This window comes from Gigantopelta aegis, chromosome 12 (genome assembly GCF_016097555.1).
Source record: "Gigantopelta aegis isolate Gae_Host chromosome 12, Gae_host_genome, whole genome shotgun sequence".
Classification (NCBI taxonomy): Eukaryota; Metazoa; Mollusca; class Gastropoda; order Neomphalida; family Peltospiridae; genus Gigantopelta; species Gigantopelta aegis.
In genome coordinates this window covers 21,565,433-21,592,823 of record NC_054710.1, presented here as the reverse complement: position 1 = coordinate 21,592,823, position 27,391 = coordinate 21,565,433, and the positions used below count along the sequence as shown (strand labels likewise).

At 38.0% G+C, this 27,391-nt stretch overlaps 1 protein-coding gene across 4 annotated transcripts in view; it reads left to right on the top strand.

The window, feature by feature from the left end:
- Positions 1 to 27,391, top strand: part of LOC121385783 (neurogenic locus notch homolog protein 1-like) — a 135,992-nt gene that overhangs the window by 5,765 nt on the left and 102,836 nt on the right. For all 4 annotated transcript variants that reach the window (XM_041516565.1, XM_041516566.1, XM_041516564.1 and 1 more), the window contains exons 2-4: positions 6,310 to 6,390; positions 12,717 to 13,088; positions 19,716 to 20,090. In XM_041516565.1, coding sequence (XP_041372499.1) covers positions 6,312 to 6,390; positions 12,717 to 13,088; positions 19,716 to 20,090 — 826 coding nt within the window. In that variant the 5' untranslated portion in view covers positions 6,310 to 6,311. The remainder of the gene's footprint in view (positions 1 to 6,309; positions 6,391 to 12,716; positions 13,089 to 19,715; positions 20,091 to 27,391) is intronic.

Sequence of the window (27,391 nt, the reverse complement as noted above, 5' to 3'; positions counted from 1 at the left end):
TTTATAGTGTTAATGCTGTCTTTACAAGGAAATCTGATCTGAGTAAAATTCTTAAAATGGAAAGATGGCATGTTTGGTTGGCCAAAAGAGAAAATACTGGTGTTTTGAATGTTGTCATGTATGTTATCATAACCTCAGATAGATGAGGAATTTTATTATTAGGCATAATATCTTTCACTTACCATAATACAATCTAGATGTTTGATGGTCAGTTTATATAATTTTAATTGGCCTGTGTTCCTCTGACCTGGTGTAATTCTCTTTGTTATTAACAATGTCACTGTTCAAGAATTTTTTTCAATTGCTATCAAACATTTTAAACATTTACTATGTAATATGTACACAGTTTAGTGCTAGTTTAAAAATCCACTCATATACATGTATGTGTACATTTTACCGATATTGAAACTAGTTATCATTTGAAATATTAGTATGAATGCTTAAAACAAGTATACTGAATTATTATTTAACTTAAAACTTAAAATTATGCAACATATTTGCAAATCAAATTTAAAATAAATAAATATTGTTTTTCAAAAGTAAATTCAGAGCGGTAATTCCATTACCGAACTGTGTAATTCCGTTACCGGCATTCAGTGTTGTACAACAAAATTATGAAAAGATAATTTATAATATAATTTCTATTTTGTCAATCACAAGTCATTAGGAGATCATTCCATCATGAAGATAAATAATTATTTCATCATACTTCACAGAGTTTGTAGATGTTTTGCGGTGCCCGTAAAAATGGTGTCCGTTTTTACGTAATTCCGTTACCAAACTTTAATTAAGTACTCATGCACTACACCTTGCAGTAGGGAGTCTCACTTTTGCCCATGACAAGCACTAGTGCAGTACTAGTGTATTACATAGTTACATCATTATGATAATTTTTCTTATGTGGACTAGCTGAGTTTAATGCCTGAAATATCTCTCCAACTCGTAATTCCGTTACCGTGGAATTGCCCTATTGTGTCTGAGCTCGGGCTCGTGTAGATGTGAAAAACGGTGCTGAGTGCTTTAAGAGCGGTCTCATCTCCTTTAATAAATGTTTCACCTGTGCTCGTTTGGGTGTGGTAGTAGATGGCTTTTGTGTTTGTCATGTTAGTGCTGGTTTTTTGCCTGTATATAAACTCATAAAATGTTGGGTTCTGACCCTTGATTAACACTTGTCTGATTCCTGTATGTGGTGTTTGCTTGTGAGCCTGGGTTTTTGGGTTTTTTGTGTACCTGTGTGTTTGTTAGGATTTGAAATCTATTGGCTATTGGCACCTTGGGGTGGATTGAGTCTAACTCGCTAGTTTTTTCCTCCATGTCCTCTGCGCCGGAGTCCTCCCTACTTAGATTTAGTTCGCACTTCCTTTTGGAGGCAGTGCGGGGGGTATTAGGGGCGTTATCCACTGTTGTTGAGTTGTGGGCTAGCTTAATGGCTTGATCAATATCCGTTCTTTTGGGGTTTGCTGAGACAAATTCCACATCGCTATCTATTCTGGTTTTGGGCGCTGGTGGTTTTCGGTTGGTACGCAGGGTGGCGATGGGTCGAGGGGTCGGGGGGGGGGGGGGGGGGGACCGGGGGGATTGGGTTTCGTTCTTATCAGGGTCTTCTACTATTATGTCAACTTTGATTATGTTTTCCACAGTTTGCGGGTTAGGCCCTTTTTTCTCATTTGTGGGGGTGGCGTTATTGGTATCCATTTCTATTTTAGTTCTCTTTTGTTTAACTAAGGTATTGGTACTTGCGAGTAATCGGTAAGTGACTAGAGTATGTGGTATACATAGTTATAAGCTAATTCTAAGGCAGAGCTTATTCCTTAGTACAAGTACTGCTCCTTACTGTCACTAAGCCTTCCTATGATATCTCTGAACAAGCTCTACCAGCCATAACAATATATTCATACGCGCCGTTACTGGTGCACACCCAACAGTATCCACCGAAAAATAGTTTAAAAAAACCCCAGTCAAAATAATAAAATAAAAACATTTTTAAACATTTGTACATATATTTTGATTTTTAATTCCGTAAATGTTCGTATCGTATAAAAATATTTGAAGTTCGTAGTAATAGTTTGACCGATGAATGGAATCATGAATGAACAAAAAGTAGTCCCGGCAGTATGTAATTGCCAATCAAATCTTGTCTTTTTAAAGCCAGCCAATCAGTGACTGTAGAAGCATGCAATCTGCACACTGTGCAGAGATCGAAAAAATATTACCCCGTATATTTGAACCCATATGGGTAATAATAGGCCTACATGTACATTGCATGGTACGTTGAAGCAAAAACGACCACCTACAATACAAATGATAATTTTCTTTTCAATGGGACTAAGTAATTGGTCAGTTCTGTGATTATTAAAAACAAAATGATCATAGGTTTCCCATTTCAGTGGTTATGCGTTTCAAATTTTTGAAATTGGACTTTAAAAATAGAAGTTCTCTTAATATTATCTTTCTAAGAATTATAAAAATGTATTAATTAATTTCCATGATTTTTGTGTATGGAATTTTATCCTTCGTACCCTCTGGCTGAAATCCTGTATTTAAATCCAAGATGGCTGCCACTGTGGCAGTCAAAACCACCAAATCACAATTTATTGTATTTCAAGCAGATCAAGATTTTGACTGTCCAGTGCTCTATTTTAAGGATTTTGGTTGCTTGCCCAGAGGGCAAGTATGGGTTCACATTGAGGTTGCCCCTCCAAAAATTTGTTGCCCTGATTTCATCCGTGTTTTGAAACTAGAGTTATATTTATATTCCAATAAAACAGTAACCAGCAGGTTTGGAATTAATATGTTGTCAGTGTAAAATTTAATATGTACTGTCTGACAATAAAAAAAAGAAAAGTGTGTTTTATTTAACGACGCCACTTATCATCGGCTATTGGACGTCAAACATATGGTCATTCTGACACTGTTTTTTTTAGAGGAAACCCGCTGTCGCCACATAGGCTACTCTTTTTTTACGACAGGCAGCAAGGGATCTTTTATTTGCGCTTCCCACAGGCAGGATAGCACAAAACATGGAATTTGTTGAACCAGTTATGGATCACTGGTCGGTGCAAGTGGTTTACACCTACCCATTGAGCCTTGCGGAGCACTCACTCAGGGTTTGGAGTCGGTATCTGAATTAAAAATCCCATGCCTCGACTGGGATCCGAACCCAGTACCTACCAGCCTGTAGACCGATGGCCTGCCATGACGCCACCGAGGCCGGTCAATCTCTGACAATAAAATACATTACTTTTTAATAATGTTTTTAAATGTTTGTAGTTATACACATGTACACATAGGGCCTAATTGCTTAAGATTGTTGTGATTTGGCGACACATCAGCTATTTTCTAATCGAATGCACTCTATGTTCCAATCGAATGCACTGGAATGTTTACTATTCGTAATACTTCAGCTGATTACGATTTTTCCTGATGTCTCACAGAATCGGCCGAGGAGTTCCGAGTGGCAAACAAACCTACGTGATTTCGACTGATGCTTTAGTAGAGGGGATGATTTTCCGTTTCAGATTTTTGCAAATTCCGTGTGGGGTTTTTTCCTTTTTGTGTGTTAATTAGTGTCATGTTTTATTATTATAAACTATATCCATTTGTGTTTTATTGTTCCAGCTCTGAGCTTGTTGGCTATTGCTATTTTTTAAATACCTGTAAACATTTTTGTTGACACAAACTTAAAAAAAGAAGAAGGTAAGTAATGTTTACTTGCCACTAATAAAGACTAAAAAAGTGATGTACCATATTTTCTGGCCTATTACACGCATTGGTGTATAAACTGCACCACTTGGTTTTAGACAGTTTCGACCTTCGTCCGTACATTAGCCGCAGTTAAAACAAAGTTACAAACTTAATTACTGTTAATTATTGTTTGTATTTAATAATAATAAAGAGATCCATTCTCCCTTAAATTCAAACAATACATAATTGTTGATTGTGTGGCTTTCAGTTTCATTTCATTTAGGCCTAATGGATTATGGTTAAGATTCATAAACAAAACACACATTTGACAAACCCCGCTATTTTCATGAAAATATTAACAAGAACTTGGTAATGCATTGTTTGTAATCTTACATTAGTTGCCAAAAATATATAAATAAATAAATACATGATAACATTTTATTTGGTCCAGTATGATTACAAAATGTGAACCAAAAAAAAAAAGTGCACAAGTAAGAATTACTAGTACCCACTCGATTATACATGTATGTTTCTCTGTAACCTAACTAGCGTGCCGTGTGCACAAATTACATATTCAAACGTGGTCGGGTCAAGCTGGATATAGGCCAGCGGTAGTGAACCGATACTAAGCACTGTTCTGTCGATCGTTTACAGTTTCGACATTGTTTTATAACTTTTAAATGAAGGCCTTTAAAAAACCCACAAAAAAACAACAACAACAACAATTGTTTAGAATTATGTATTCAGAGCCAGTTTAAGGATTCGCAGGGCCAATAGCACAAATAACAGCGGGGCCCAATTCCCAAGATATATATTTTTCAACCCCTTCGGGGAGAGGGGATAAATTACCTGGGGAAAATAAATGTACACAATTACTCACCGCGGGACCCCCTGAAATGCGGGGACGTAGCACGTGCTACATAAACCATGCAGTAAGAAGAAAAGTAAAATTCTATTTTTGTGTGCAATTTAGAAAACAATCGGTTCAAAAATAATTAATGTGTAGTAAATTCTATAGCATGAAAAAAGGTGTTCCCTGTGGGAGCGACTATAAATGTGAATTGCTTCTGTACAGACAGATTAACGAATATGCCCAAAGGTTTACGAAATTATGTTTTCCAACGAAAGCGTTGTGTAAATCGGTTATGCTTACGAATCGTAATAAGTATTATTAAAAAAATATTGAAATTGTACATACTAGAAATCTTGTTATATAATCAACATTCTAAAATTGTATTAGTTAATGTTTATTTTTATATTTCAAATTAAATTTTACTGTGTAAAGTGACACAGGTAAACAGTCAACATGCTTTGTTACAAGCTTACAGCGTAACTTCCGAGAATGAACGGTTCTGGTAGTGTTTAGGCATACGAAAGTTAGCATACAAAAACACTATATGCGTATATTATTAATATTGAATCTTAAAACTACCAAAAAGATTTATAATGGTGCTTGAACCAGAAATACAACTTTTGAAGGTTATTTTTAAAAAAAAATCGTAAATTCCGTTTCAGTTACTAAATTCCGCGATTCCGTCTGTGTTTTTCGTGATCGCGGAAATTCATCCCCTCTACTTTAGATAACGACAGTTTAAAATCGATTGTGGGCAAGGAAACTGCACATTATTATGTGACACAACTCCTTTTGGTGTTTAAATAAAAGTCAGTTGTCCGACGGGCAACTAGTATCATAGAATTAAGTTGCCCGACTGAATATTAGGTCGTCACAGACGACCGGACGACCGTAAAAATTGAGCGCTGCTGTCATTAAAATTCAATGGTTAAAGACTTCATTTGGTTGTAAGTTAGGAGTTACTTTAGGTTAACTAGGGTGTTAAATCATCATTTAAATCCAAGATGGCCTACATAATGATCAGCAAACAAAAAAGAGAGAGAAAAAAGAAAGAATGTTGTGTCTGTATCCCCAACAGTCCTTTCAGTTTCAATTATGGGTTTTAAAGTGCAAGGAATTCAATTCTGGTGTTCATTTGTTTATGTAGTCACATTTTATCACTGCTTAAATCTAACATGGCTAACACTATGGTGTTCAGAACATTAAACTAGCTGTTTATTCATTTGACATCATATACATAATGGGAAAACGTTTAGTGTGAGTTACTGAGTATTGGGGGGTCAGGGAATTTATTTATTACAATGGTTTCCTAACTGGAATATGGTATCATTATAGAATTCCAAGACGGCTACTACAAAGAACTTTTCGTAAGATACATTATATTTTAATCCCAAAGAATAATTAGCATTTCAGTTATGGCATTTTGGGGGTACCTTTCTTCATGTTGGCTACTAAAATGGCTGCAAAAACAAAAGATAACTTTACAAGTTATATGTTTGGCACAGAAGTGCATACATCCATTTTTGAAATGTCTACAAGTAAAGTTGTAGCACATGGAACAAGCAGAATAATGCTAGATGGACAGTCAAGCTGTTTGGTACAGGGGTGCATAAAACCATTTTTGAAATGTCTCTAGTAAAGTATAATGTTGCATCACATAATAAGCAGAATAACACTAGAGGGCACTCCATCGAGCTAAAATATACAATGAATGTTACTGCTTTTATTTATTTATTTGCTTGCCTATTTACCTATTTGTTGTTTATTTACAGGTATGACTTTGTTAAAGCTGTGTGCCATATTGGCAGTCACTATGGTGGTATTTTCCAACGCTAGGTATAGGCCGCCTGCAGGTAAATGTGTAAAGTGACATATTTAACTGTGACAGTTCTTGCAATGCAGCAAATAAGAATGCAAATAAAAAATTAAAAAATGGTTTGCTTGATCTAAAGTAGTAGGGAAAAAGAAAAAGGAGGAGGGAGTGGGATTGATGATGTTAATAAAATTTTCTTCAGCTTCTGTTTCGTCCTTGCTAAATGCTGAAGCAACTTGCAATGACTGATGTATACTCTGTCAAAAAATAAATGCATAGGCGAAATATTCATGGAATTATCTCTTTAATACAAAGTGGCATAATTTTGTTATTTATGATCGTATCACAGTAAAATTTGACATGAGTATGTGACCATGTTCTAGCTATGGACTGATGGCAGTGGAGGCATTTATGTCACCAAACAGCATCGCATGAGGGCGCTGAAATCAGTACCTTGTGTCGCCACCAGCAGCAGTAATCCCTGCGCGACATCTCCTTGGCATAGACTGAATGAGTCTCGGAATCCTAGCCCATTCTTCCTGCAGTGCATGTGACAGTTGCGGAAACGTCTGAGGCTCCAGGTCATGCTGGCGTACACGTCTGTCCAGTTTGTCCCATAGATGTTCAATGGGGTTGAGATCTGGTGATCTTGATGGCCATGGCAGCACATTATTGTTCTCATTCTGTAGGGAATCCATTGTTACACGTGCCGTATGCGGCCTGGTATTGTCCTACTGACGGCGAAGAATTTCATCCCCGTAGTGTACAGCTGTCAGGTTGCCTTGTACGAACACAAGTTCACTTCTGCCGGTGTATGAGATGGCTCCCCACATCATGACACCCCCTCCACCGAATCTGTCAACTAGGGCAACGCAGTTGTTGGCAAAACGTTCACTCTAAACACGTTGTCGTCCATCACGTCGCTGTAGAAGGAAACGTGACTCGTCGCTGAACCTTACTCACCGCCAGTTTCCCAAGTTCCACCCTTGTACATTCGTGCAGGACGAGGCCAACATACGGTCTCCTAGCCCATAAATCAGCTTCTCGAAGACGGTTCCGAATGGTTTGTGCAGACACCCTTCTCAAACCAGGTATGCGTCCAGCAGTGTTTGTTGCTGTGGCAGTTTGGTGACGCAAGTGCAGAACCCAGATGTAGCAATCTTTTGCTGCAGTTGTTATGCGAGGTCTTCCACTTCTGGGCCGGTCTTCAGCTGATTGAAACTGCTGGTACCTGTCCCAGAGATGTGAAATGGTGCTCTGATGGACGTTCATGTGGCGTGCGACTGCTGACTGCGATTCACCTAACTGGAGGCGGCCTATTGCAATGTTTCAATTTGGCAGGCTTAGTCTTGGCATCTTGTAACTTGTCTACGTCGAAATGGAAATGAGGCATCATTGCGAGCATTGTAGCTTTAAATACCCATCACTACCCCAATCTTCTCTCCCCCCCCCCCCCATGTATATATTTTAAAAATAAAATGTGCTAAAGCGCGAATTAAAAAAAGTAGACATTTTCACTTCTTAATTTTACGTGTTAAGATCGACAAATTCAAATAAATATTCTTTCGGTTGGAAAGGGTAAAGTTAGTCAGGGGTTGTTTAACGACATCAAAGTTAGAGCATATTGATTTAATAAACGTCTGACGCCATACAACCGTAAATAAAATGTGTTGCGTGTGTCGTTAAATAAAACATATCCTATCCTTCCTTCCATCTGCTGTTGGATGTCTAACATTTGATCATTTTAACATATAATCTTAGAGAGGAATCGGGTGCATGTGCAGGGGAGGATATTGGAGGTCGAAACCCTTACTTGCCCTAGCTTAAAAAAAAATAGAAATGTATTTTCTGGGGGACCATGGCCCCATATAAACTTCACTCAACTACATTTTGTTTTTAGTAAGGGATCATTTATATGTACCATCCCACAGACAGGATATCACATACCATGGTCATTTATATACCCGCTGATGGGGATCGATCCTAGACTGACGCGCATTTCCAAAAAACACCTTTTTAGGTCTAAGTAATTAATAAAAATAACATATAGTCTTGAAAAATGTTACGTAAATCAAACACAATACCCTCTTCCTCTTCCCCTAGAGCACTTTATTTATTTGCATTACCATAGTTTGACACCCAATAGCCGATGTATTTTTCGTGCTGGGGTGTCGTTAAACATTCATTCATTCATTCTTCCCCTAGAGCGTTACGTAATTAGTAACACCCCCTTACATGTAACTCATATGCCAACAGCTGGCCACTGTGAAAATTTCAAGGCAAATTCCTCACCCACCGACCCCTGGAAAGGCGCTATACCATACCTCTATGGATATAAATATGTTTTGGAGATATGAAACGACCCCTCTATCAAGACAGTTAAATTTGTTCAAAAATTGCGAAATCTCATGTGATCTCTTGTTGGGGAATTCCACACTTTTGATAAGCCAATGAAAACCGAGATCGGTAGGAGCCCATCAAAAGTGTCCCACTTTCAAAATACTGGCTTTGTTTTTGACCTGGATAAGCCAGTGTAGTGAAACCAATGCGGAGTGTGGCATCATATATGCACCAAACGTAATTGGATTTTCTGTTCTATATGCTTAAATAATAAAAATATTCTGGATACTGTCACTTAAAAACATTTTACCATAGACGTCCAAGCGTCTTCAAATTTACCCAGCTATATTACCGACAAAAATAAAGGGAACGGGTGAAATGATAGTGAATGTTTGATTTCGATTAACGTCTGGAAAACCAATTTGGGGCGTGTATATCAATATCTGGTGTGTCCACCATTTTGGGCGATGCATGCTCGACACCTTGATGGCATACTGTTGATTAATGTATGTATGCTTGCCCTGGGTATTGCCTGCCATTCATTCTGAAGGGCTACCGCAAGCTGGGCCACGTTGGCGGGTGCTGGGTCCCTGGAGTACACTCTCCACCCGAGAACGTCCCACAGGGGACATATCGGGGGTCGGTAGGTAATCAGTGACTATCCGAGCGCGATGTCGTCTGGCATTGTCTTGAAATTCAAAATTTCTGCCAATATTTCTCGCCACTGGAACAACGACAGGACGCAAAATTTGGTCCAGATATCTCTGGCCAGTCAAATTTCCTTTAACAATAATCAAATCTGTTCGCCTGTCATGTGTGATCCCTCGCCACACTATGACACTACCACCCCCATAACAATCATGGTCTAGAATTGTAGCCCGGGCATATCTCTCGCCGCTACGTCGCCAACATCGTTTTCTGCCATCTGTGAATCTGAGGCAGAACCTCGATTCGTCTGTAAACATGGTGTAACGCCATTGTTGCACAGTCCGTCCCTGGTGTTGCCTAACCCACCGTAATCGTTGCCGCCTATGGTGAGCTGTTAGGATCACACCCTTCAGAGGACGCCTCGCTTTCAGGCGGTCTTTGTAGAGTCTGTTCTTGACGGTCGATATTGAAATTCGCCTTCCTGTTATTGTACGGAATTCACTGTTGATAGCAGCAGCTGATTTGAATCTATTGCGTAGAGCAATTAATGTTATGGTACGATTTTGTCGAGGTGTCGTCTTTTTAGGCCTGCCACGCCCAGGTCTCGTTGCAACCCCGCCAGTTTGACGGTATTTATCCCACAATCTAGAAATTACACTTTTTGATTTACCAAACATTCGGGCATCTTGGCATATTGACGTACCTCCCTCTATCGTACTGACAATTCGCCATTTCGTCTCTTCATTAAGATATTGTCTTGGGACCATTTTCGCGCATGTGATTACCTCACTTGCATCGGTGATTGTTAGTTCCACGATAAGCACATACACGTGATCTTCTGTGTGCACGTGCATCATATGCTGTTCATGCATGATGTGTAATTTCATTTTGATCAGATGAAGCGTTCAGATGCAACGCCACTGTATTGTAACAGTGCATGTCAACGATAGTTACATTCACATCAGTCGTTCCCTTATTTTTTGTCGGTAGTATATTAGCGTCTGACAATTCTGAAGAACTTAATAATCTCGGAAAATATTTATTTAGAGCAAATGCCATTAGAGATCAGCTATTGGAGCAAATTGGTTAATATACTGAACAGCATTGAAAATGCACCACCAAGAAATGTTTGGATTTCGAAAAGAATACCTGTAGTGCGTTTTCCAGTTCTCTAAGGTTATTCATTTGTGGACGACATGAGATGTGTTGACAAAGTAATCCCAAAGTGCTCTATTGGTGATAAATCAGGGGACAGTGCTGGCCATTCAAGCAAAGGGACATTATTGTTTGCTAGATACTGTGTTGTAGCACGTGCTGTGTGCGCTCGGGCCTTGTCTTGCTGAAATATGTGCATATCCAGATGTTGATGAAAGAAGGGAATGATGTGATTTTGCAAAACATTATCCCGGTAGTAAATGGCATTCATTCTGCCACGGCAAACATGGAGTGCTGTTCGGTGATGATAACTAATCCCGCACCACACCACGACACTCTTTCAACCCCATCGATCTCTGGACACGGCAGTCATTGTGGTAATGTTCTCCACACCTATGCCACACCCACAACCCAACATCAGCATTCCTTAAATGGAAACAGCATTCTTCAGAGAATAGCACACTATGCCAATCTCCATTGTAATCTCCATTGACGATACCTTCCTGCCAAACATGCTGCTCGTTTCGATGTCAGTCAGTCAGGATAGGTCCAACATATGGTCGTTGAGCACTCAGCCCTGCAGAGCAAAGAAAAGTTGGTGCAGTCCTGGCAGATGGCAGCGTTCGATCACGAATATGGAGGCGAACAATATGATGATCTTGTCGTGGTATTGTAACACGTTGTTGGCCTAAACGTGGATGGTCCCTGGTGGTTCCTGTGTGCTGGTATCTCCTGTGGAGTCTAGCGATTGTTGAATGGCGGCATGCAAACCACTGTCCGATGATTCTACTAGAAATGCCGATTTGAAGCATGCCTAAGGCACGTTCACGTTCCTCAGCTGTCAACCTTGCCATCACTTGTTTAACGTTCCCTCAAAGACTACTTCATAAATGAAAGTGGCTTTTAAGAGACCATCTTTTATAGCCCCAATTAGCATGATTTGCACATTCAATTTACATTTTTTATGCTATGCATGCAATATGTTGTGTTTTGGTGTTATGTTTCATGGAGTGTTCAGGCAATCGTTTTTGTAAGTTATTCATCGTCATGCATGGTCTATAAGGTAGTAGGGTACTTATTCATTGATATTTTTATTGCTGATCTACACCCCATTCACATTTATTATTATCAACTGGTGGTGCGTTTTCAATGCTGTTCAGCATTAACATTACTTCTGTTATTCATTATAGTACTATTCGATTACATACATGTATGTATTAAATCAATAATACATGTATCTGTCAGTATATTTAATAATGACTTATATGTATTAAATAATATAAGTTAATAGAACCTTAATTTATTAATCATCATTATTGTTATTATTAATATTATTATTATTGACTAAATCACATCTTTGGTCACAAGCTATTTCGTTTTTGTTGGTATGTTTTGGTTGGGTACGTTTCGACACCAATGTTAACCAATGTTAACCAGAATGTGATTGGTCAGTGATGATATTGTGTAAGAGACATAATCGTTGATTCAAATTTATTTCCTATGCAAGGCACTAATAGTATGGATCAGTTTATGCGGCTAACAATGCCAAGGTACGAAATGCAATATGCTATACTTTATTTTGTTGTTGTTGTTCCATTATCATGTAGCTTTAATAAGTGTATATTTCACAGTAGGCCTAAATGCTCATGATTTACAAAACCTCCACCCTAAAACATGTTTAAACAAAAATAAATGATTTTGCTTTGCTTTTTTCTTTCTTTCTTTTTCTTCTTATTGTTATGGGGATACCAATTTTTACTGAGGGCTACTAGATTTTATAACCTAAGGTCAGGGCCTGATATACGGAATGGTACCTTGGCTTGGAAAGTAATTAACATGGTCCTCTGAGTGATATGATATTGATATCAATATTGATTGCTATGATATGATAGCCCCAAGATATTTTTGACTTGTTCTCGAGTTGCACCATGTACATTTCAACCAAAGCTGGTACAAGTGTATCTGATGACTCGGACCATCGCCAGTTTACATCTTCATTTATTTCCTAATTATGTCACATGTAAAATCAGAATTCTCAAACATTCAAGACATATGTTGTGATAAACGTGGATCATTTTGCTATGTCAGTGAATCATTATTATAACTATGGTTAATTTTCAGAAATATAGTCAGTTTAATATACCAGGTGAGCAATTATTATTATTATTAATATATTATTATTAATATTATTAATAATTGATTAATATTATTTATATATTTCAGATATGAATATAGCACTGTCGGGTTCAGCAAACTACGCAGTACTGGGTCAGCGTTTTGCCTTTACTTGCACTGTGTCAAACGTGCCTTATTTGAATGCATTTATAGACTTCATGACTGCCTCAAGTTATAAATATCATAGTATGTGGCAGTCAAATAAAACATGCAAAGCAAGTCCAACCAGTATGCCAATCTGGGTTCAGAAAGGGTACTATAGTTATTGTGGAACTGGCACAATGAAAGCTGAGATGACAGTGAAGAAATATCATTTTGTTATAAAACGCGTGAACCTGTTGGACAAAAAGCCATGGAGGTGTCAAGTTAGCACGCTTACATCAAGGGATTCAAGCAACATAATCTCTCTAACAGTACATGGTACGTACCAAATATCACTTACAGGTAAAACAAAAAATAGTTTACGGATTGCAATACAACATATTATTGGAGAGAGAGAGAGAGAGAGAGAGAGAGAGAGAGAGAGAGAGAGAGAGAGAGAGAGAGAGAGAGAGAGAGAGAGAGAGAGAGAGAGAGAGAGAGAGAGAGAGAGAGAGAGAGGGGAGAGAGAGAGAGGGAGAGAGAGGGGGGAGGGAGGAGGGAGGGAGGAGGGGGAGAGCACGGGAGGGAGGGACGAGATGAGACTCCTATAGGTGGGGGGATTTACGACAGTTCGTAATGAGTTGAAAATTGAATGGTAACTACAGTTCGATTCTGAATAAAATGTGTCCTGGAGTGAGTTTAGTGGATAAGCTGCTGGACAATCCAGCTGACGGATGTGGTTGAAATCCGGTCCAAGGTGGTTCACTCATCTTTCTTATCTATCACCCTCTGTCTACCATTCTCATTATCTGAATATTAAAAAATTCAAATTTCAAAGTGTATCAGTGTCAGTGTCCTCCCACTGTGTCTTCTAGGCTGGTGTCCTCCCACTGTGTCTTCTAAGCTGTCCACACTATGACGTACCTGTTTCAACTTCCTCCATTGGTGCAGTCTGTATACTTTCCTAGCATTCTCGTCCTCACTGTTTTGCCTTTACCATAGTTTGACACCCAATAGCCAATGTATTTTTCATGCTGGGGTGTAGTTAAACATTCATTCATTCATTCATTCATTCTCGTCCTCTGCCACTAATAAAGATGGTCTGATCCACGACACTAACTACGGACGGTAGTAAAGTAGGTGTCTTAACATGTGCCTCTTAACATGACAGGTGTGTGGCACGGATAGCCAAAAGTGACAAACTTAAACACATGTCATGGTTGGAGAGACATGGACTAGAATATGGACAGCCAACTAAGTTGAAAGATGGGAGGACTTGCCAGATCAGGAAGAAATGAGATGGAATAGAAATGAAAGGGGGCAGAGGGATAAATAATAATAATAATTATTATAATAAAGTGTCATGGAGAGAGACAGTGTGAGAGAGAGAGTGAGAGAGTGAGAGAGTGAGTGAGTGAGAACCATAGACAGACTGAATTAATGACACCACAGTATGAAAAATAAACCAGCTTTTGGGTGACAAACTAATAGCCTAGGCCACAGAAACAATAGGGTGAAAGTAAAAGGTACACAAACATATTTGTATGGATATGATAAAGTGACCATTGGTTAGCGCATATCCAGAGTTAGAATTATCACAGTCTCTGCATAATCCTACAATTTTAATTTAAAAACAACGAATTTTGCTATTGTGACACCACGCGGCCGCCATACAATTTCCCATTTGTTTTACCGGAAACTGACCTGATTCCAATGAAGATTCGAGAGCACGCTTGTTTGATTTGAAGCTGTTTTCGTCAAAATACTGGTAAGTGTTCTTTATGTCATTATGTTTTGCATGGTTTACCTGTGTTCATGTCTACGGAATTTTACACCCACTGCAGACGATTTTTAAATTTTATTTTATTATTATTATTGACGATCGAGGACAAGACATTAGGGCACTGTCGTTTCAGCTTCCTACACAATAAATATCATATATTGTATTGTAGTTTCACTTTAGATCTATTTTTACCATATACCAAAATATGGTAAAAACAGTATTTTACAATATTTTCTTCAAACAGTCGAATGCATTCATAACCATCAAACAAAACAATTCCAGCATTGTGAAAATGGAAGTGTCATGCAGCTTACACTATTATTGTTTGTTGGGATATGCAAAGGTAATGTCATACAAATAGTGACGTCATTCGAATGCAAACTGCTATGGGATGCAGCTTTTTAGATTATTTTCACCCTTTGTAAATTAATCGGCAGCTCCAACCCATTGTACAGACATCAACCCTATCTGAATATTTTTGTTTTTCACAAATGCAGAGATAATTTTATGTTCAAATTTTATTTCAGATATTTTTAAAATGTACCATCCGTCATATTTAACTTTATGATAGAGCGACTGAATGTGCATAATAATTAATAAATAACCATGGTCTGTGAGCTGGAAATGTATGGCTGACCAAATGGATCAAAGTATTATTGTTATCATTTGCTTTTTTATTAATAAGTTTTTTTGCACGATTTGTTATTAACAATTTCTTTGTTTTGTTCGATAATTCAACGTTCTAAACTGATTTTGTTACTCAATGTGTGATTGATACCTTTGAAGAACTAATTTCTTAAAAGAACATGGGCTGTTCAACAATTACGTAATGTTAAGGGGTAGGTACAGGGTGTTGCAAAGAATTGACTAACGTTATGAAAAAAAAGCCCAAACAAACTGTACCAATGTACAAATTATTTTATTCATAAAGTCAATGCAGAGTATTTGTTCTTTTCTCTGTCATTTAATAATAATACAACACACACACACACACACACACACACCACTTTAGAGGAGATGGTCATAATGTTACGAAATGTTATAATGGGGCATCGTTGAAGGCCCACGTACACACATTCATGTTAAATTTAACCTGCATACATGTTAACCGTACATTTTGTTTTTCAGGGACATAATTCTAAAAGACCATGGAGCTGTGTGCACTGTGCGAAAAAGACCATCAACGCGGATGGGAAGACTCATATCAACTACTAGAGGAAGAGACTATAACACTGACCAGGAGACTGACTGTAAAGTAGAGCTGGCAGCAGTTCCCAAACTTAAGTACCCTCATATTTGAAAAGGATATAATTGTGTGTAGCTAGTGAATTCGAGAACAGGGAAGATCTTGAAGTAATCTCAGACTCTTCCTTGCACGACAAACTGTTGAAAGGTGAACTGTCACATGGCTCTTGTGAAAAACAATGACCATCTCACCAGGATCAGCAGAAAGCTGCATGAAGCGAAACTGACACTGACTGAAAGAACTAGTGAACTATGGCTTCAGTATATGTCTATAGTTGATATAATCAAATGCTTTCCAGAGGCTGGTTCCTTCCCCGGTCAGCTGTACATAAAAGCTTCACAGATGGACACCATGTCGTGAGACGAAGCAACATATACTAGGATGGCATTTCACCAGACATTACTATTGAGCAGACCCTGATGCGCGGTGTAAAAGAGCAGGTGGCCTCATTCAAGGGACAGGGATAACCGAATCGCAACATGCAAAGTGAGTGCTTTCCATGCCAGCATATGCTGATATAAACAATGTCATGTAGGAAGTCACTGGAAATCGGCGACTTACGAGCGATCAGCACATAGAGTTGGGATGCACACAAATGGCAAAGGACACAAAGGATATGATTGTGATTACATCCAACCTTTGGGAAAGAAATCGATTGCTGTTGGTGTTATCGAAAATTCACTTGTCAACGTTAGCACTGCAAAGACAGTCTGTCTTAAAAGTCTCAAAGCCAAACAGCAGCAGAGATTACCCTGAAAAAGAAGGAAGTCCAGACGCTGGGGAAAAGCATGTCTGTAACGTGGATGGCAGGCCACAATCAGTCGACCAGCAACTTCTTTTGCAACATTTCAGAACAGCAGCCAATACCATCTCTGATGACATAAAATAAGGCAGCACTGGAAAATGAGCTTTGGAAACTTGTTCTTGTCAATGGTAACGCTCTCAGTCCATCAGTACAAAATGACGTACAGTTAGTAATTGATGAAGGCTCCTTACGTCATCGACTGAATACTATCCTAAAGCTGTTGTTGTGATTGGCGGATATATGTCAAGACCCACAACAAAATACATGATCCACCTAAGGCGTGCCAAGGTATGGAAAGCGAATGCTGTTCATTTTGTGCCTGATATGATTCTCAGATCTACAAAAGAGCATTTTTTACCAAAGAGAATAAGCAGCGTTTCATTTGTGCCCTTGGCAGTTCTTTGGAAAATACATGCATAATCATTTATGCAAAAGTTGATGCTGACTTACAGATCGTCAGAGTGTACAAAAAGCAATGTTACTGCAATGATTGAAGAAAACACTGATCTGCTTATTGTGACTCGAACTGGCTCACATGACGTCTTAGTTTATTTGAACAAACAAGCTTGTCGGTTCATTTGTGAGATTTTTCTTCACAGTTCGGGAACGTTTTTATTAACAATAAAGTTTAGACAAATAAGTATCTAAATAAAACACTTTACAACCCCCTAAAACCATTAATTTTACCAAGTCGTTTTTGTTTATTCATTAAAATTACCGATATCGGGTCCACATGGCTTGTAGAAACTTACTTAAAATGGAGGAAGCTGAATTAACATTAGGTGTCACATGACCTCACGCGTGCCAACTCAACAAGGCCAAATCATTTATTTTTAAAGACCTTCATGCCCCCTATTCCTAGAATGTTTGTTTTTTTCAATTATTATATTCGATTTCCAAAACGTATTCGGCATTTTGTGACCCTACTGTAGTGAATAGTAGACCTAGTACATTCAGAACAATTGTAAATAATTCTGAGTGTATAAATTGTTTTAACTAAGAATCACTTGATTAGAAAATTTATATTTTACACACTATCAACTGGTATGGACATATTGCCTGTCTGTATTGACATCAGGTGCTGTCAGCGATCATGGGGGAAAAAGAGGTAAACTGACTACTCTTGACAAATTGAAATTTTCCTTTCAAAAATATTAATCAAAGTGTTCGTTCACTGTGCATAGTTGAAAAACATATTTTATCATGTAGTGGCTTAAAAAATTAAAAATGACGAATCGCGCAGGCGTGAGAGTTATTTTAACAAACGCACGTGCTAGAAGTTGGAAACAAAAACGCTTTCCTATTTACTGGATGGTGTTATACTCATGTTTACTAGAATGGATTTGTTTTACATCCATGTTGATTTTTTTTTCCGTTAACTAATTGGAATATGTTTTATTTCATGTACCCAACTGAAAAAAAAAAAAATATTGTTCTGCAAGTATCATATTAATGTTTTTGCCGTTGGCCTAACGCAGTTTGGGACGTCAATGGTAGTTGTTTACATAATGACGTCATCAAATCAATATTAAACAATTATGCAGAGCCACACACATTTCTAACTTTTGCAATATGTAGAGATGGTCTTTGTGATAGTGTTACAGCAAAAAAACCTTGTGTACCTATTTGTTTTGTCATAGTTAATTTTGCCACAGGGCTATACCACACTATAAGGTATATGAGTAAATGAAATGATGATCAAATTTAATATACAAATTAAAAAGTTTAATTAAAACCCAGTTAATAAAAATCACAGGAAACAACACCCCCTGCCCCCCCCCCCCAAAAAAAAAAAACCCAAAAAACAAACCCAAACCCAAACAACAACAAAAACCACAACCCAACAGCAAAAACACCCAGAAAAACTCAAACAAACATCGGCTATTAAGTATCGAACAAAGTTAAATATACTCAAATGAATGAACAAATGTTTAACAATACCTGAGCATGAAAAACTTACAGGCTACTTACAAGCTACGGTAAATGCATCGGTAAAGTGATGATCAACATCGATATACATATTCATGAGTTAATGTTAAAACACAGTATAAATTAAGAGCTTAGCAAAGAATACAAATATCACAGGTAGGTACAATTGAAGTTTAGAATTTCTCCAACCAAACATACCTTTCATCCTCTGCTTAAGATATTACACACCACCAAAATGTGGCGCACTGTCAGAGGAGTACACCGACAGTGCACACACTGAGGTTGAGATCCAGTTTCAAAATAAATGAATGTTCCAAGTATGTATGACTGATGTGAGCATGTCACAATGCAATTTCCACAGCTCAGAAGACTGAGTCTGAGGAACTGACAGACAGGGTCGAAACAAATTGAAATCATGGGAGAAATTGGAAAGGTTTTTTTTTTTTTTTAAATATTAAGATAATGAAAATGATAGGCAGAGGGTGATAGGTGAGAAAGATGAATGAAAATGTGAGCCAACTTTGTTGGGATGTAAATCACTGTCGTTAGCTTGATTATTCAGTAGTTTATCCACTAGAACACAGAGCTCCCTTATGTTCATTAACTTGATGTGTGTTCACATAACTAGCTATATGTTTGTGTATCTAACATGTATGTTCATGCAATGTACAGTATGTCTAGAGGGGATGATTTCCCCCCGATTTAAAAAAAAGTAATAAACTGAATCAAGGAAATCCGTAACAGAAATGGAATTCAAAATTTTTACAGATTAGTTCTTGTTCGTTATGCTTGCTTGGATTTCCAATATTGAAAACCTTGTCCTTTTTTTTTCTTTTTTTCTTGGAACATTAAAAAAAAACCAGAATCACATGACACATTTATATAGCAATGTAATTTACATTTGTAAAACTTTGTGCATATCAGATGTAATAATTTTGCAAGACAAAATTTAAAATGATTGCTTAACTTTAATTGGAATGTTTGGAAAAAAATATGAAAAGTGGAGTTCACCAAAAATGGGGAAAATAATGTCCTCTATACACCATGCAATGTCATGATATATGTTTGTGTAACTTGAATACATGTTCATTTAACTTGTGTATTCATAATGCTTTCTGCATCATTTCTCACAGTACATGTAACCTGCTGCATGTTCGTGTAACTTAAATTGAATGACACTACAATATGTTTGTCTCCTTACAGCTCTTGACGTGTCCATGTCCAGGAAGTCCTCTGAATCTGTGCTGGGTCATCCGCTGACTCTGGTCTGTAAACTGTCGCCCTCAGCCGGTTTAAATGCTACAGTGCAATTCTTCAAGAGAACAGTTAAAAGTAAGACTGTTGTTGGCTTGCTGCGACAGGAAAACTCGGAATGCTCAGTAATCAGTGAAACAACCAGAGGTTATAACCCCACATGTGGGACAGGAACAGATCTTTCCGACTCTGAATATAAAGATTATGTTACGGAGATCTCCCAAGTAACATCCCATGATAACACGCTTTGGTATTGTCGAGTAACAAACCCAGAGGCTGACCGCTACATCACTAGCCGTCCTTATCGTCTGACGTTATGGCATAGTAAGTAATGACATGGTTATGTATTCTAGTGCAATTGATAGAAACGCTCTAGTAAGCTTTCTGGAAAAAACATACAGGCACAATTTTATTGATTAATTGGTACCATCATTTAGGCAGTACATGGTCATTGCTACCTGTTGCATAATGAATGAATGAATGAATGAAAACCCCAGCACACAAAATATATCAGGTATTAAAAGAAAGAAATGTTTTATTTAACGACGCACTCAACACATTTTATTTACGGTTATATGGCGTCAGACATATGGTTAAGGACCACACAGATTTTGAGAGGAAACCCGCTGTCGCCATTACATGGGCTACTCTTCCGATTGGCAGCAATTTTAAGGGATCTTTTATTTGCACTTCCCACAGGCAGGATAGCACAAACCAAGGCCTTTGTTGAACCAGTTATGGATCACTGGTCGGTGCAAGTGGTTTACACCTACCCATTGAGCCTTGCGGAGCACTCACTCAGGGTTTGGAGTCGGTATCTGGATTAAAAATCCCATGCCTCGACTGGGATCCGAACCCAGTACCTACCAGCCTGTAGACCGATGGCCTGCCACGATGCCACCGAGGCCGGTATATCAGGTATTAAGCAATGGTAAATATGTAAATGAATTATGATCAAAATAAATATAAAAAATCAAACATTAAGTTAAAATCACAGTGTAATATAGGAGCTGTATATCATATGATCTACACTATTATTAATTTACGGCACTGACTGCAAGGAGGGATAAACGAGAGGGCAAAATGGTTGCCATTGATAGGGGTAAAATTAAAAGGGAAGGACAGTAATTGTCCTCGTGCAGCAGGCCTCGACCATGCAAGGTTAAAAACAGCGAATTTCTTAACAGGGGGAAGACTTGAATTTTTAATGTAAAAAAAATATATAATACGTAAAAAGAAGTTAAATGAACCCAATACAGTGAAACCTGTCTTAAGGGGCCACACAAAGAAGTCAAAAGTGACCACTTCAGACAAGTGGCCTCTGAATACATGTACAACTTTTACAGTCTGTAATTTTTCTTCTTTTTTTTAACTGTCTGTACTGCTAATTGATGGATGCATGCTCTAGAGTTTTAAAAAATAATCACCTTTCCACATGTCGCCTTATTCAGAAATAATGACACGTAACTGAAAATAACTAATTTAACGGTTTGGAATTTATTCTCTCACAAGGAGCGGGATGTAGCTCAGTGTTACAGCTATTTCTCTTTCCAGCCAGTGCTCCACAACTGGTGTAACAAAGGTTGTGGTATGTACTATCTTGTCTGTGGGATGGTGCATATAAATGATCCCTTGCTGCAAATCGAAAAGAGTAGCCCATGAAGTGGCTACAGCGGGTGTCCTCTCAGTATATGTGTGGTCCTTAACCATATGTCTGACGCCATATAACCATAAATAAAATGTGTTGAGTGCATCGTTAAATAAAACATTTCCTTCATTCTCTTACAAATTTGATTTCTCTTTCCATTTAATTCCTACTCTATGCAGAGTATTGTACTAGTATGTTAATCTACCAATGTGAAGATTAGATTACCCAGAGGCAATTAAATGCATTTCATTGAATGAGTATTTGTATCCGTGAAAGTGTGAATATTGCTTATTTGCTGCACTATGTTGCTGTTGTTTTAAAAAAAAAAATATTAGAATTTACAGTGGTACTAAACACAGGCATTTTAGCGACATTTACCCATCTGAACCAGTATTTTCAAGGATGTGGTATGTGCTGTCTTGTCTGTGGGAAAGTGCATTTAAAGATCTCTTCTAATAGAAAATTTAGTGGGTTTTTGACATTCAATAGCCATTGATTTACGTAACAATGTGCTCTAGCGGTATCATTAAACACATTTTTGATTTTGTATATATCAATATATGTATGCACTCATTCATTTATACCGGCCTCGGTGGCGTCGTGGCAGGCCATTGGTCTACAGGCTGGTAGGTACTGGGTTCAGATCCCAGTTGAGGCATGGGATTTTTAATCCAGATACCGACTCCAAACCCTGAGTGAGTGCTCCACAAGGCTCGATGGGTAGGTGTAAACCACTTGCACCGACCAGTGATCCATAACTGGTTCAACAAAGGCCATGGTTTGTGCTATCCTGCCTGTGGGAAGCGCAAATAAAAGATCCCCTGCTGCCTGTCGTAAAAAGAGTAGCCTATGTGGCGACAGCGGGTTTCCTCTAAAAACAGTGTCAGAATGACCATATGTTTGACGTCCAATAGCCGATGATAAGATAAAAAATCAATGTGCTCTAGCGGCATCGTTAAATAAAACAAACTTTACTTTCATTCATTTATGTACATGTATACATATATTTAAAACTAATTCAATGAATGAATCAAGGTCCAGCACGAAAATAGACATCAACTATTGGGCAAAATAATACAAATGAGTGAAATTAAACTTTAAAATAAAATTCGACATTTCAGAGATATACTGTAGGTCAATCATATTTCTCCTTTCAAATATTTTTTGTCATTTGATTAAGATGATTGCAAGTTGACAAGATACATGCAGTGTTCGAGATTAACGGTATCCCGATATCCTGGGGATACCAGAATTTAATTTTGGATACCAGACTTCAAGAACCCAGTATCCCACCGGGATACCATATAATATTAGTTTTTTTGTAATCCTGCGTTTTTATTTTTCACTGAAACAATAAAAGTATGACAAATACATTGGCTAATGGGTTCCAAACAAAGGTAAATATATCGATGAAGTGATAATCAAATAACCACCTTTTTTTCACTATTTACCAGTTGCCATAATCAACATCAGCATCACTTATTATTCCAGCCAGTGCACCACAACTGGCATATTAAAGGCTGTGGTATGTGTTATCCTGTCTGGGATGATGGACATGAAAGATCCCTAGCTTCTAATGGACAAATGTAGTGGGTTTCCTCTCTAAGACTATTTGTCGAAATTACCATATGTTTGACATCCAATAGCCGATGCTTAATGTGCTCTAGGTTTGTCGTTAAGCAAAACAGACTTTTCCCACTCGTCATCATCATTCGTTGATCACGAAAAAAATCACCATCATCTGTCACCGCCATTTGCCAATCACCATAATCATAACCATCCACCAGTCATCACTGACGCCTATGATCATTCACTGATCACATTTTGGTCAACACCATTACTGGTCACTGAACATCATCGCCATCATACAATCGTCACTTTCGCTATGATAAATCACTGATCACATCACCATCATCACCATTACTAAATTGAACATCACAATCATGATCATCATGAATCGCCATCATCGTCATGATCATTCAATGATCACTGGCTTGACCATTCACTGATCACATCATCACTTCGTGCTTCACCATGAACATCCTTATTGTCAGAAATACAATAATCAATCTACTGTCAATCATATTTAACATTTCATACAAATACTAATACATTTATAAAACACTGTATAAATTACAACACAAATTCAATAAACTAAAATATACTCTGTCAAAAAAGAAATACATAGGCAAAATATTCATGGAATTATCTCTTTGATACAAAGTGGCATAGTTTCATTATATATGATCGTATCACAGTAAAATGTGACATGAGTATGTGACAATGTTCTTGCTATGGACTGACGGCAGTGGAGGCGTTTTTTCGCCACCAAACAGCGTCGCACAAGGGCGCTGAAATCAGTACCTTGTGTGGCCACTGATAGACATCTCCTTGGCATAGACTGAATAAGGCACGTGGAATCCTAGCCCATTCTTCCTGCAGTGCATGTGACAGTTGCGGAAGCGTATGAGGATCCGGGTCACACGTCTGTCCAGTTCATTCCATATATGTTCAATGGGTTTGAGATCTAGCGATCTTGATGGTCATGTCAGCACATTAATGTTCTCATTCAGTAGGAAATCTATTGTTACACGTGCCGTATGCTGCCTGGCATTGTCCTGCTGAAAGAGTTATCTCTGTCGATCCAAAATGGGAAGCATGTGGCGGTGAAGAATTTCATCCCCGTAGCTTACAGCTGTCAGGTTGCCTTATACGAACACAAGTTCACTTCTGCCGGTCTGTGGGATGGCTCCCCACATCATGACACTCCCTCCACCGAATCTGTCTACTTGGGCGACGCAATTGTTGGCAAAATGTTCATTGCGGTGTCTGTAAACACGTTGTCGTCCATCACGTTGCTGTAGAAGGAAACGTGACTCGTCGCCGAACCATATTCACCACCAGTTTCCCAAATTCCACCCCTGTACATTCGTGCACCAGCGAACACGTAAATGTCGATGTTGGTTCTGAATAGTTTGTGCAGACACCCTTCTCAAACCAGGTATGCGTCCAGCAGTGTTCGTTGCTGTGGCATTTCGGTGACACAAATGCAGAACCTGGATGTAGCGGTCTTGTGCTGCAGTTGTTATGTGAGGTCTTCTACTTCTGGGCCGGTCTTCAGCTGATTGAAACTGCTGGTACATGTGTACCTGTCCCATAGATTTAAAATGGTGCTCTGTTGGACGTTCATGTGGCATGCGACTGCTGACTGCGATTCACCTAACTGGAGGTGGCCTATTGCAATGTTTCGATTCTGCCGGCTTAGTCTTGGCATCTTGTAACTCGTCTACGTCAAAATAAAAATGAGACATCATTGCAGCTTTAAATACCCAACACTACTCCACTCTTTTCCCCGAGTTTCACGTGCATTCGCTCAAATCTGACCATTTCATGCTGATTTCCTGGAATTGTCGCACAATGTGCGTTAAATTTATTTTAGGGTGCATTTGGGCATGCTGTCCCATTCCAGGAACATTAACAAACATGGTCATTCAGCAACATTGTACAAAAAACCCTGATATTTTGTAAAATCAAACACTTTTCTTCTTTCCCTATCACATATGCGTTTCTTTTTTGACAGAGTATATATTCTACTGATGGTTGTCACCATCACACAGTTCAAAATATTTAACAATATGTCCACAATGTTTCTTTCACAAGAATTTAATGTGTCTGCCCAAAACAAAAGTCAACTATCTACTTTATCCCCACTATGCCAACTTAAACCTAAAACTAAAGTGTTCACCAATGTATGCCACAAGCCCAAATTCCTTACAGAAATCTGTATACTGGCAATCAAAGTATAACACACAATTTCTCTTAGCAAGCTATGACTCATAGCTGCACATCAGATTTCAAAAATAGTAGTCAGCTGGGTTAGTAAATATCAAAATGCATTAGCCTACAGATATTATCACTAGCCCGTGATTCTTTCCCTCAAATTTTGTGCACATTTTTTTCAAGATATAAAATAAACTATTTGTCAGCATGGTTTTATATTGCAACTAATAGTGAAAAAAAAAAGTAGTTAAAAACAAACTCACTTGAGACATCTCGGCCAAAGTGTAAGTAAGAATCAAATGGCCTTGTTATTTCAAATGGGTCAGTATTGGAAGTCCCCGGGTAATGTCACATAATATGATAAGAACGCCTGACATAATGTTAATTGTGTTTGTTTGTAATCCAGATTAAGTTTAAAAAACTATTTATCTTAATTCTCATTTTGATAGAAAGAAAAAAATTTCCAATCTCTCTTTTGTCTAGGAAATTAATGAAAATAGCCGAGATTGAAAAACCCACTGGAAATACCTTACGGGTACAAATAAACTTTGGAACTGCTGAAGTCTTAAGAATAGTTTCATCTGCAAAATGGAACAAAGACATGGGATGACCAGCATCTCTGATGTCAGATTTTTGCAGTCGAGTGCTCCACAAATGCCAAAACTAACCCCAATTTGCCAACTTCCACCCTTGAACCTTTCAAAGTGATGGTGGTCCACCAGTATCCAAAATAATTAGAAAGTGATCACTATACCACAAGTGTGTGAACCAACTTTCTAGGAGAAATAAAACAAAATTGAAGGGTTAAGTCTATTGAAGTTGAAGAATCACTTGCAGAATGAAAATATATGTACGACTTTTATCATTAAATTAAATTATCTCTTCCAATTGGTTACCTCTAATATTTACATCTTCACATCCCCACAAAGTGTGGTGACCGTCAAAATTATCCGTAATAATAAAGTGGGTAGGGAGCTGGTTAATAATATCTTGAAGATCTCTAGGATTAAATTCAAAGTGGTTTCAAGGAGGTAAATAAACTGAGAATACAGTAATAGTTTTATGAGCCATGACTTTGACAGCCACAGCTTGTAAAGTAGTATTTTATTTTACTATACTCTGAGGAATGTTTTCATTAACAAGAATAGAAACACCCCTGACTGCTCTATTTTCAGTTTCTTGAAATTTATGATAATTAAATGCTCTCATAGTAATATGATCAGTGTCCTTCAAGAAAGTTTCTTGAAGACACTACAAGAGGATTATATTTTTTAATTAAAATATTTAATTCATAAAAATTGGGCCTGAATCCACGGCAGTTCCACTGAATGACTGATTTAGTCATTAGGAGGAAGTATGGGAGTTATTTTAGAATTTCCCTTAGATTTTTATGCTAATTTTTTTTAGTGCAAGTAATTTTGTGATAAATCATCTATCTCATCGATCATATCAACAACTAAAGGATCATACTGATTGCTGACAGATGGAACGCAACTCACTCTTCTTTAATCTTCCAGATTTAGAATGTTTTGTCCGTTTGCCTTTTCCTGACATAGAGAGAGACTGGGTTCTGGCTCACAAGTACTCGATGTATTTGATGGGTTCACAGAACCCAAAGACACATCAGACAGTTTTGAAGTAGAAGCCAATTCTTGTTGTTGTATAACTGCTTCCTTCATTTTCTTGACAGCTTTAGCCACTTGTCTTCCAGATTTTTTAAACATCAAACAACTTTTTGTACTTACTGTCACCAGATGGCCAAGTAACATCAGTATTAACTGCAACACTGGTCATGCAAATCTGGACGACTGCAGCATACAATTTATCTGCAGTAGCTGGAGATGTTGATGTTTCAACCATTTTACTAGCTTCCTAAAATGACAAGTGCCTGTCAACCTTGACCTGCTGAACTTTCTTTTCAAACTTCCACTTTACACATTCTCGTGAATATGCAGTGATTCCCATTACAGTTGATCCATTTGTTGCAGGTCTTGCTGTCATGGTGAAACTAACCACAACGAGCACATGTAGTTTTATTTCGGCATGTATTTTGACCATGCGCAAATTTCTGACATTTAAAACAATGTATTTGAAGGGTTTAGTATTTAAGGCTCAGTAGGTACACTCAGATATCCAGCCTTAATCGAGCTTGGACGCATTTGTGTATTGAATGTTAAAATCAAGGTATTTGTCGAAA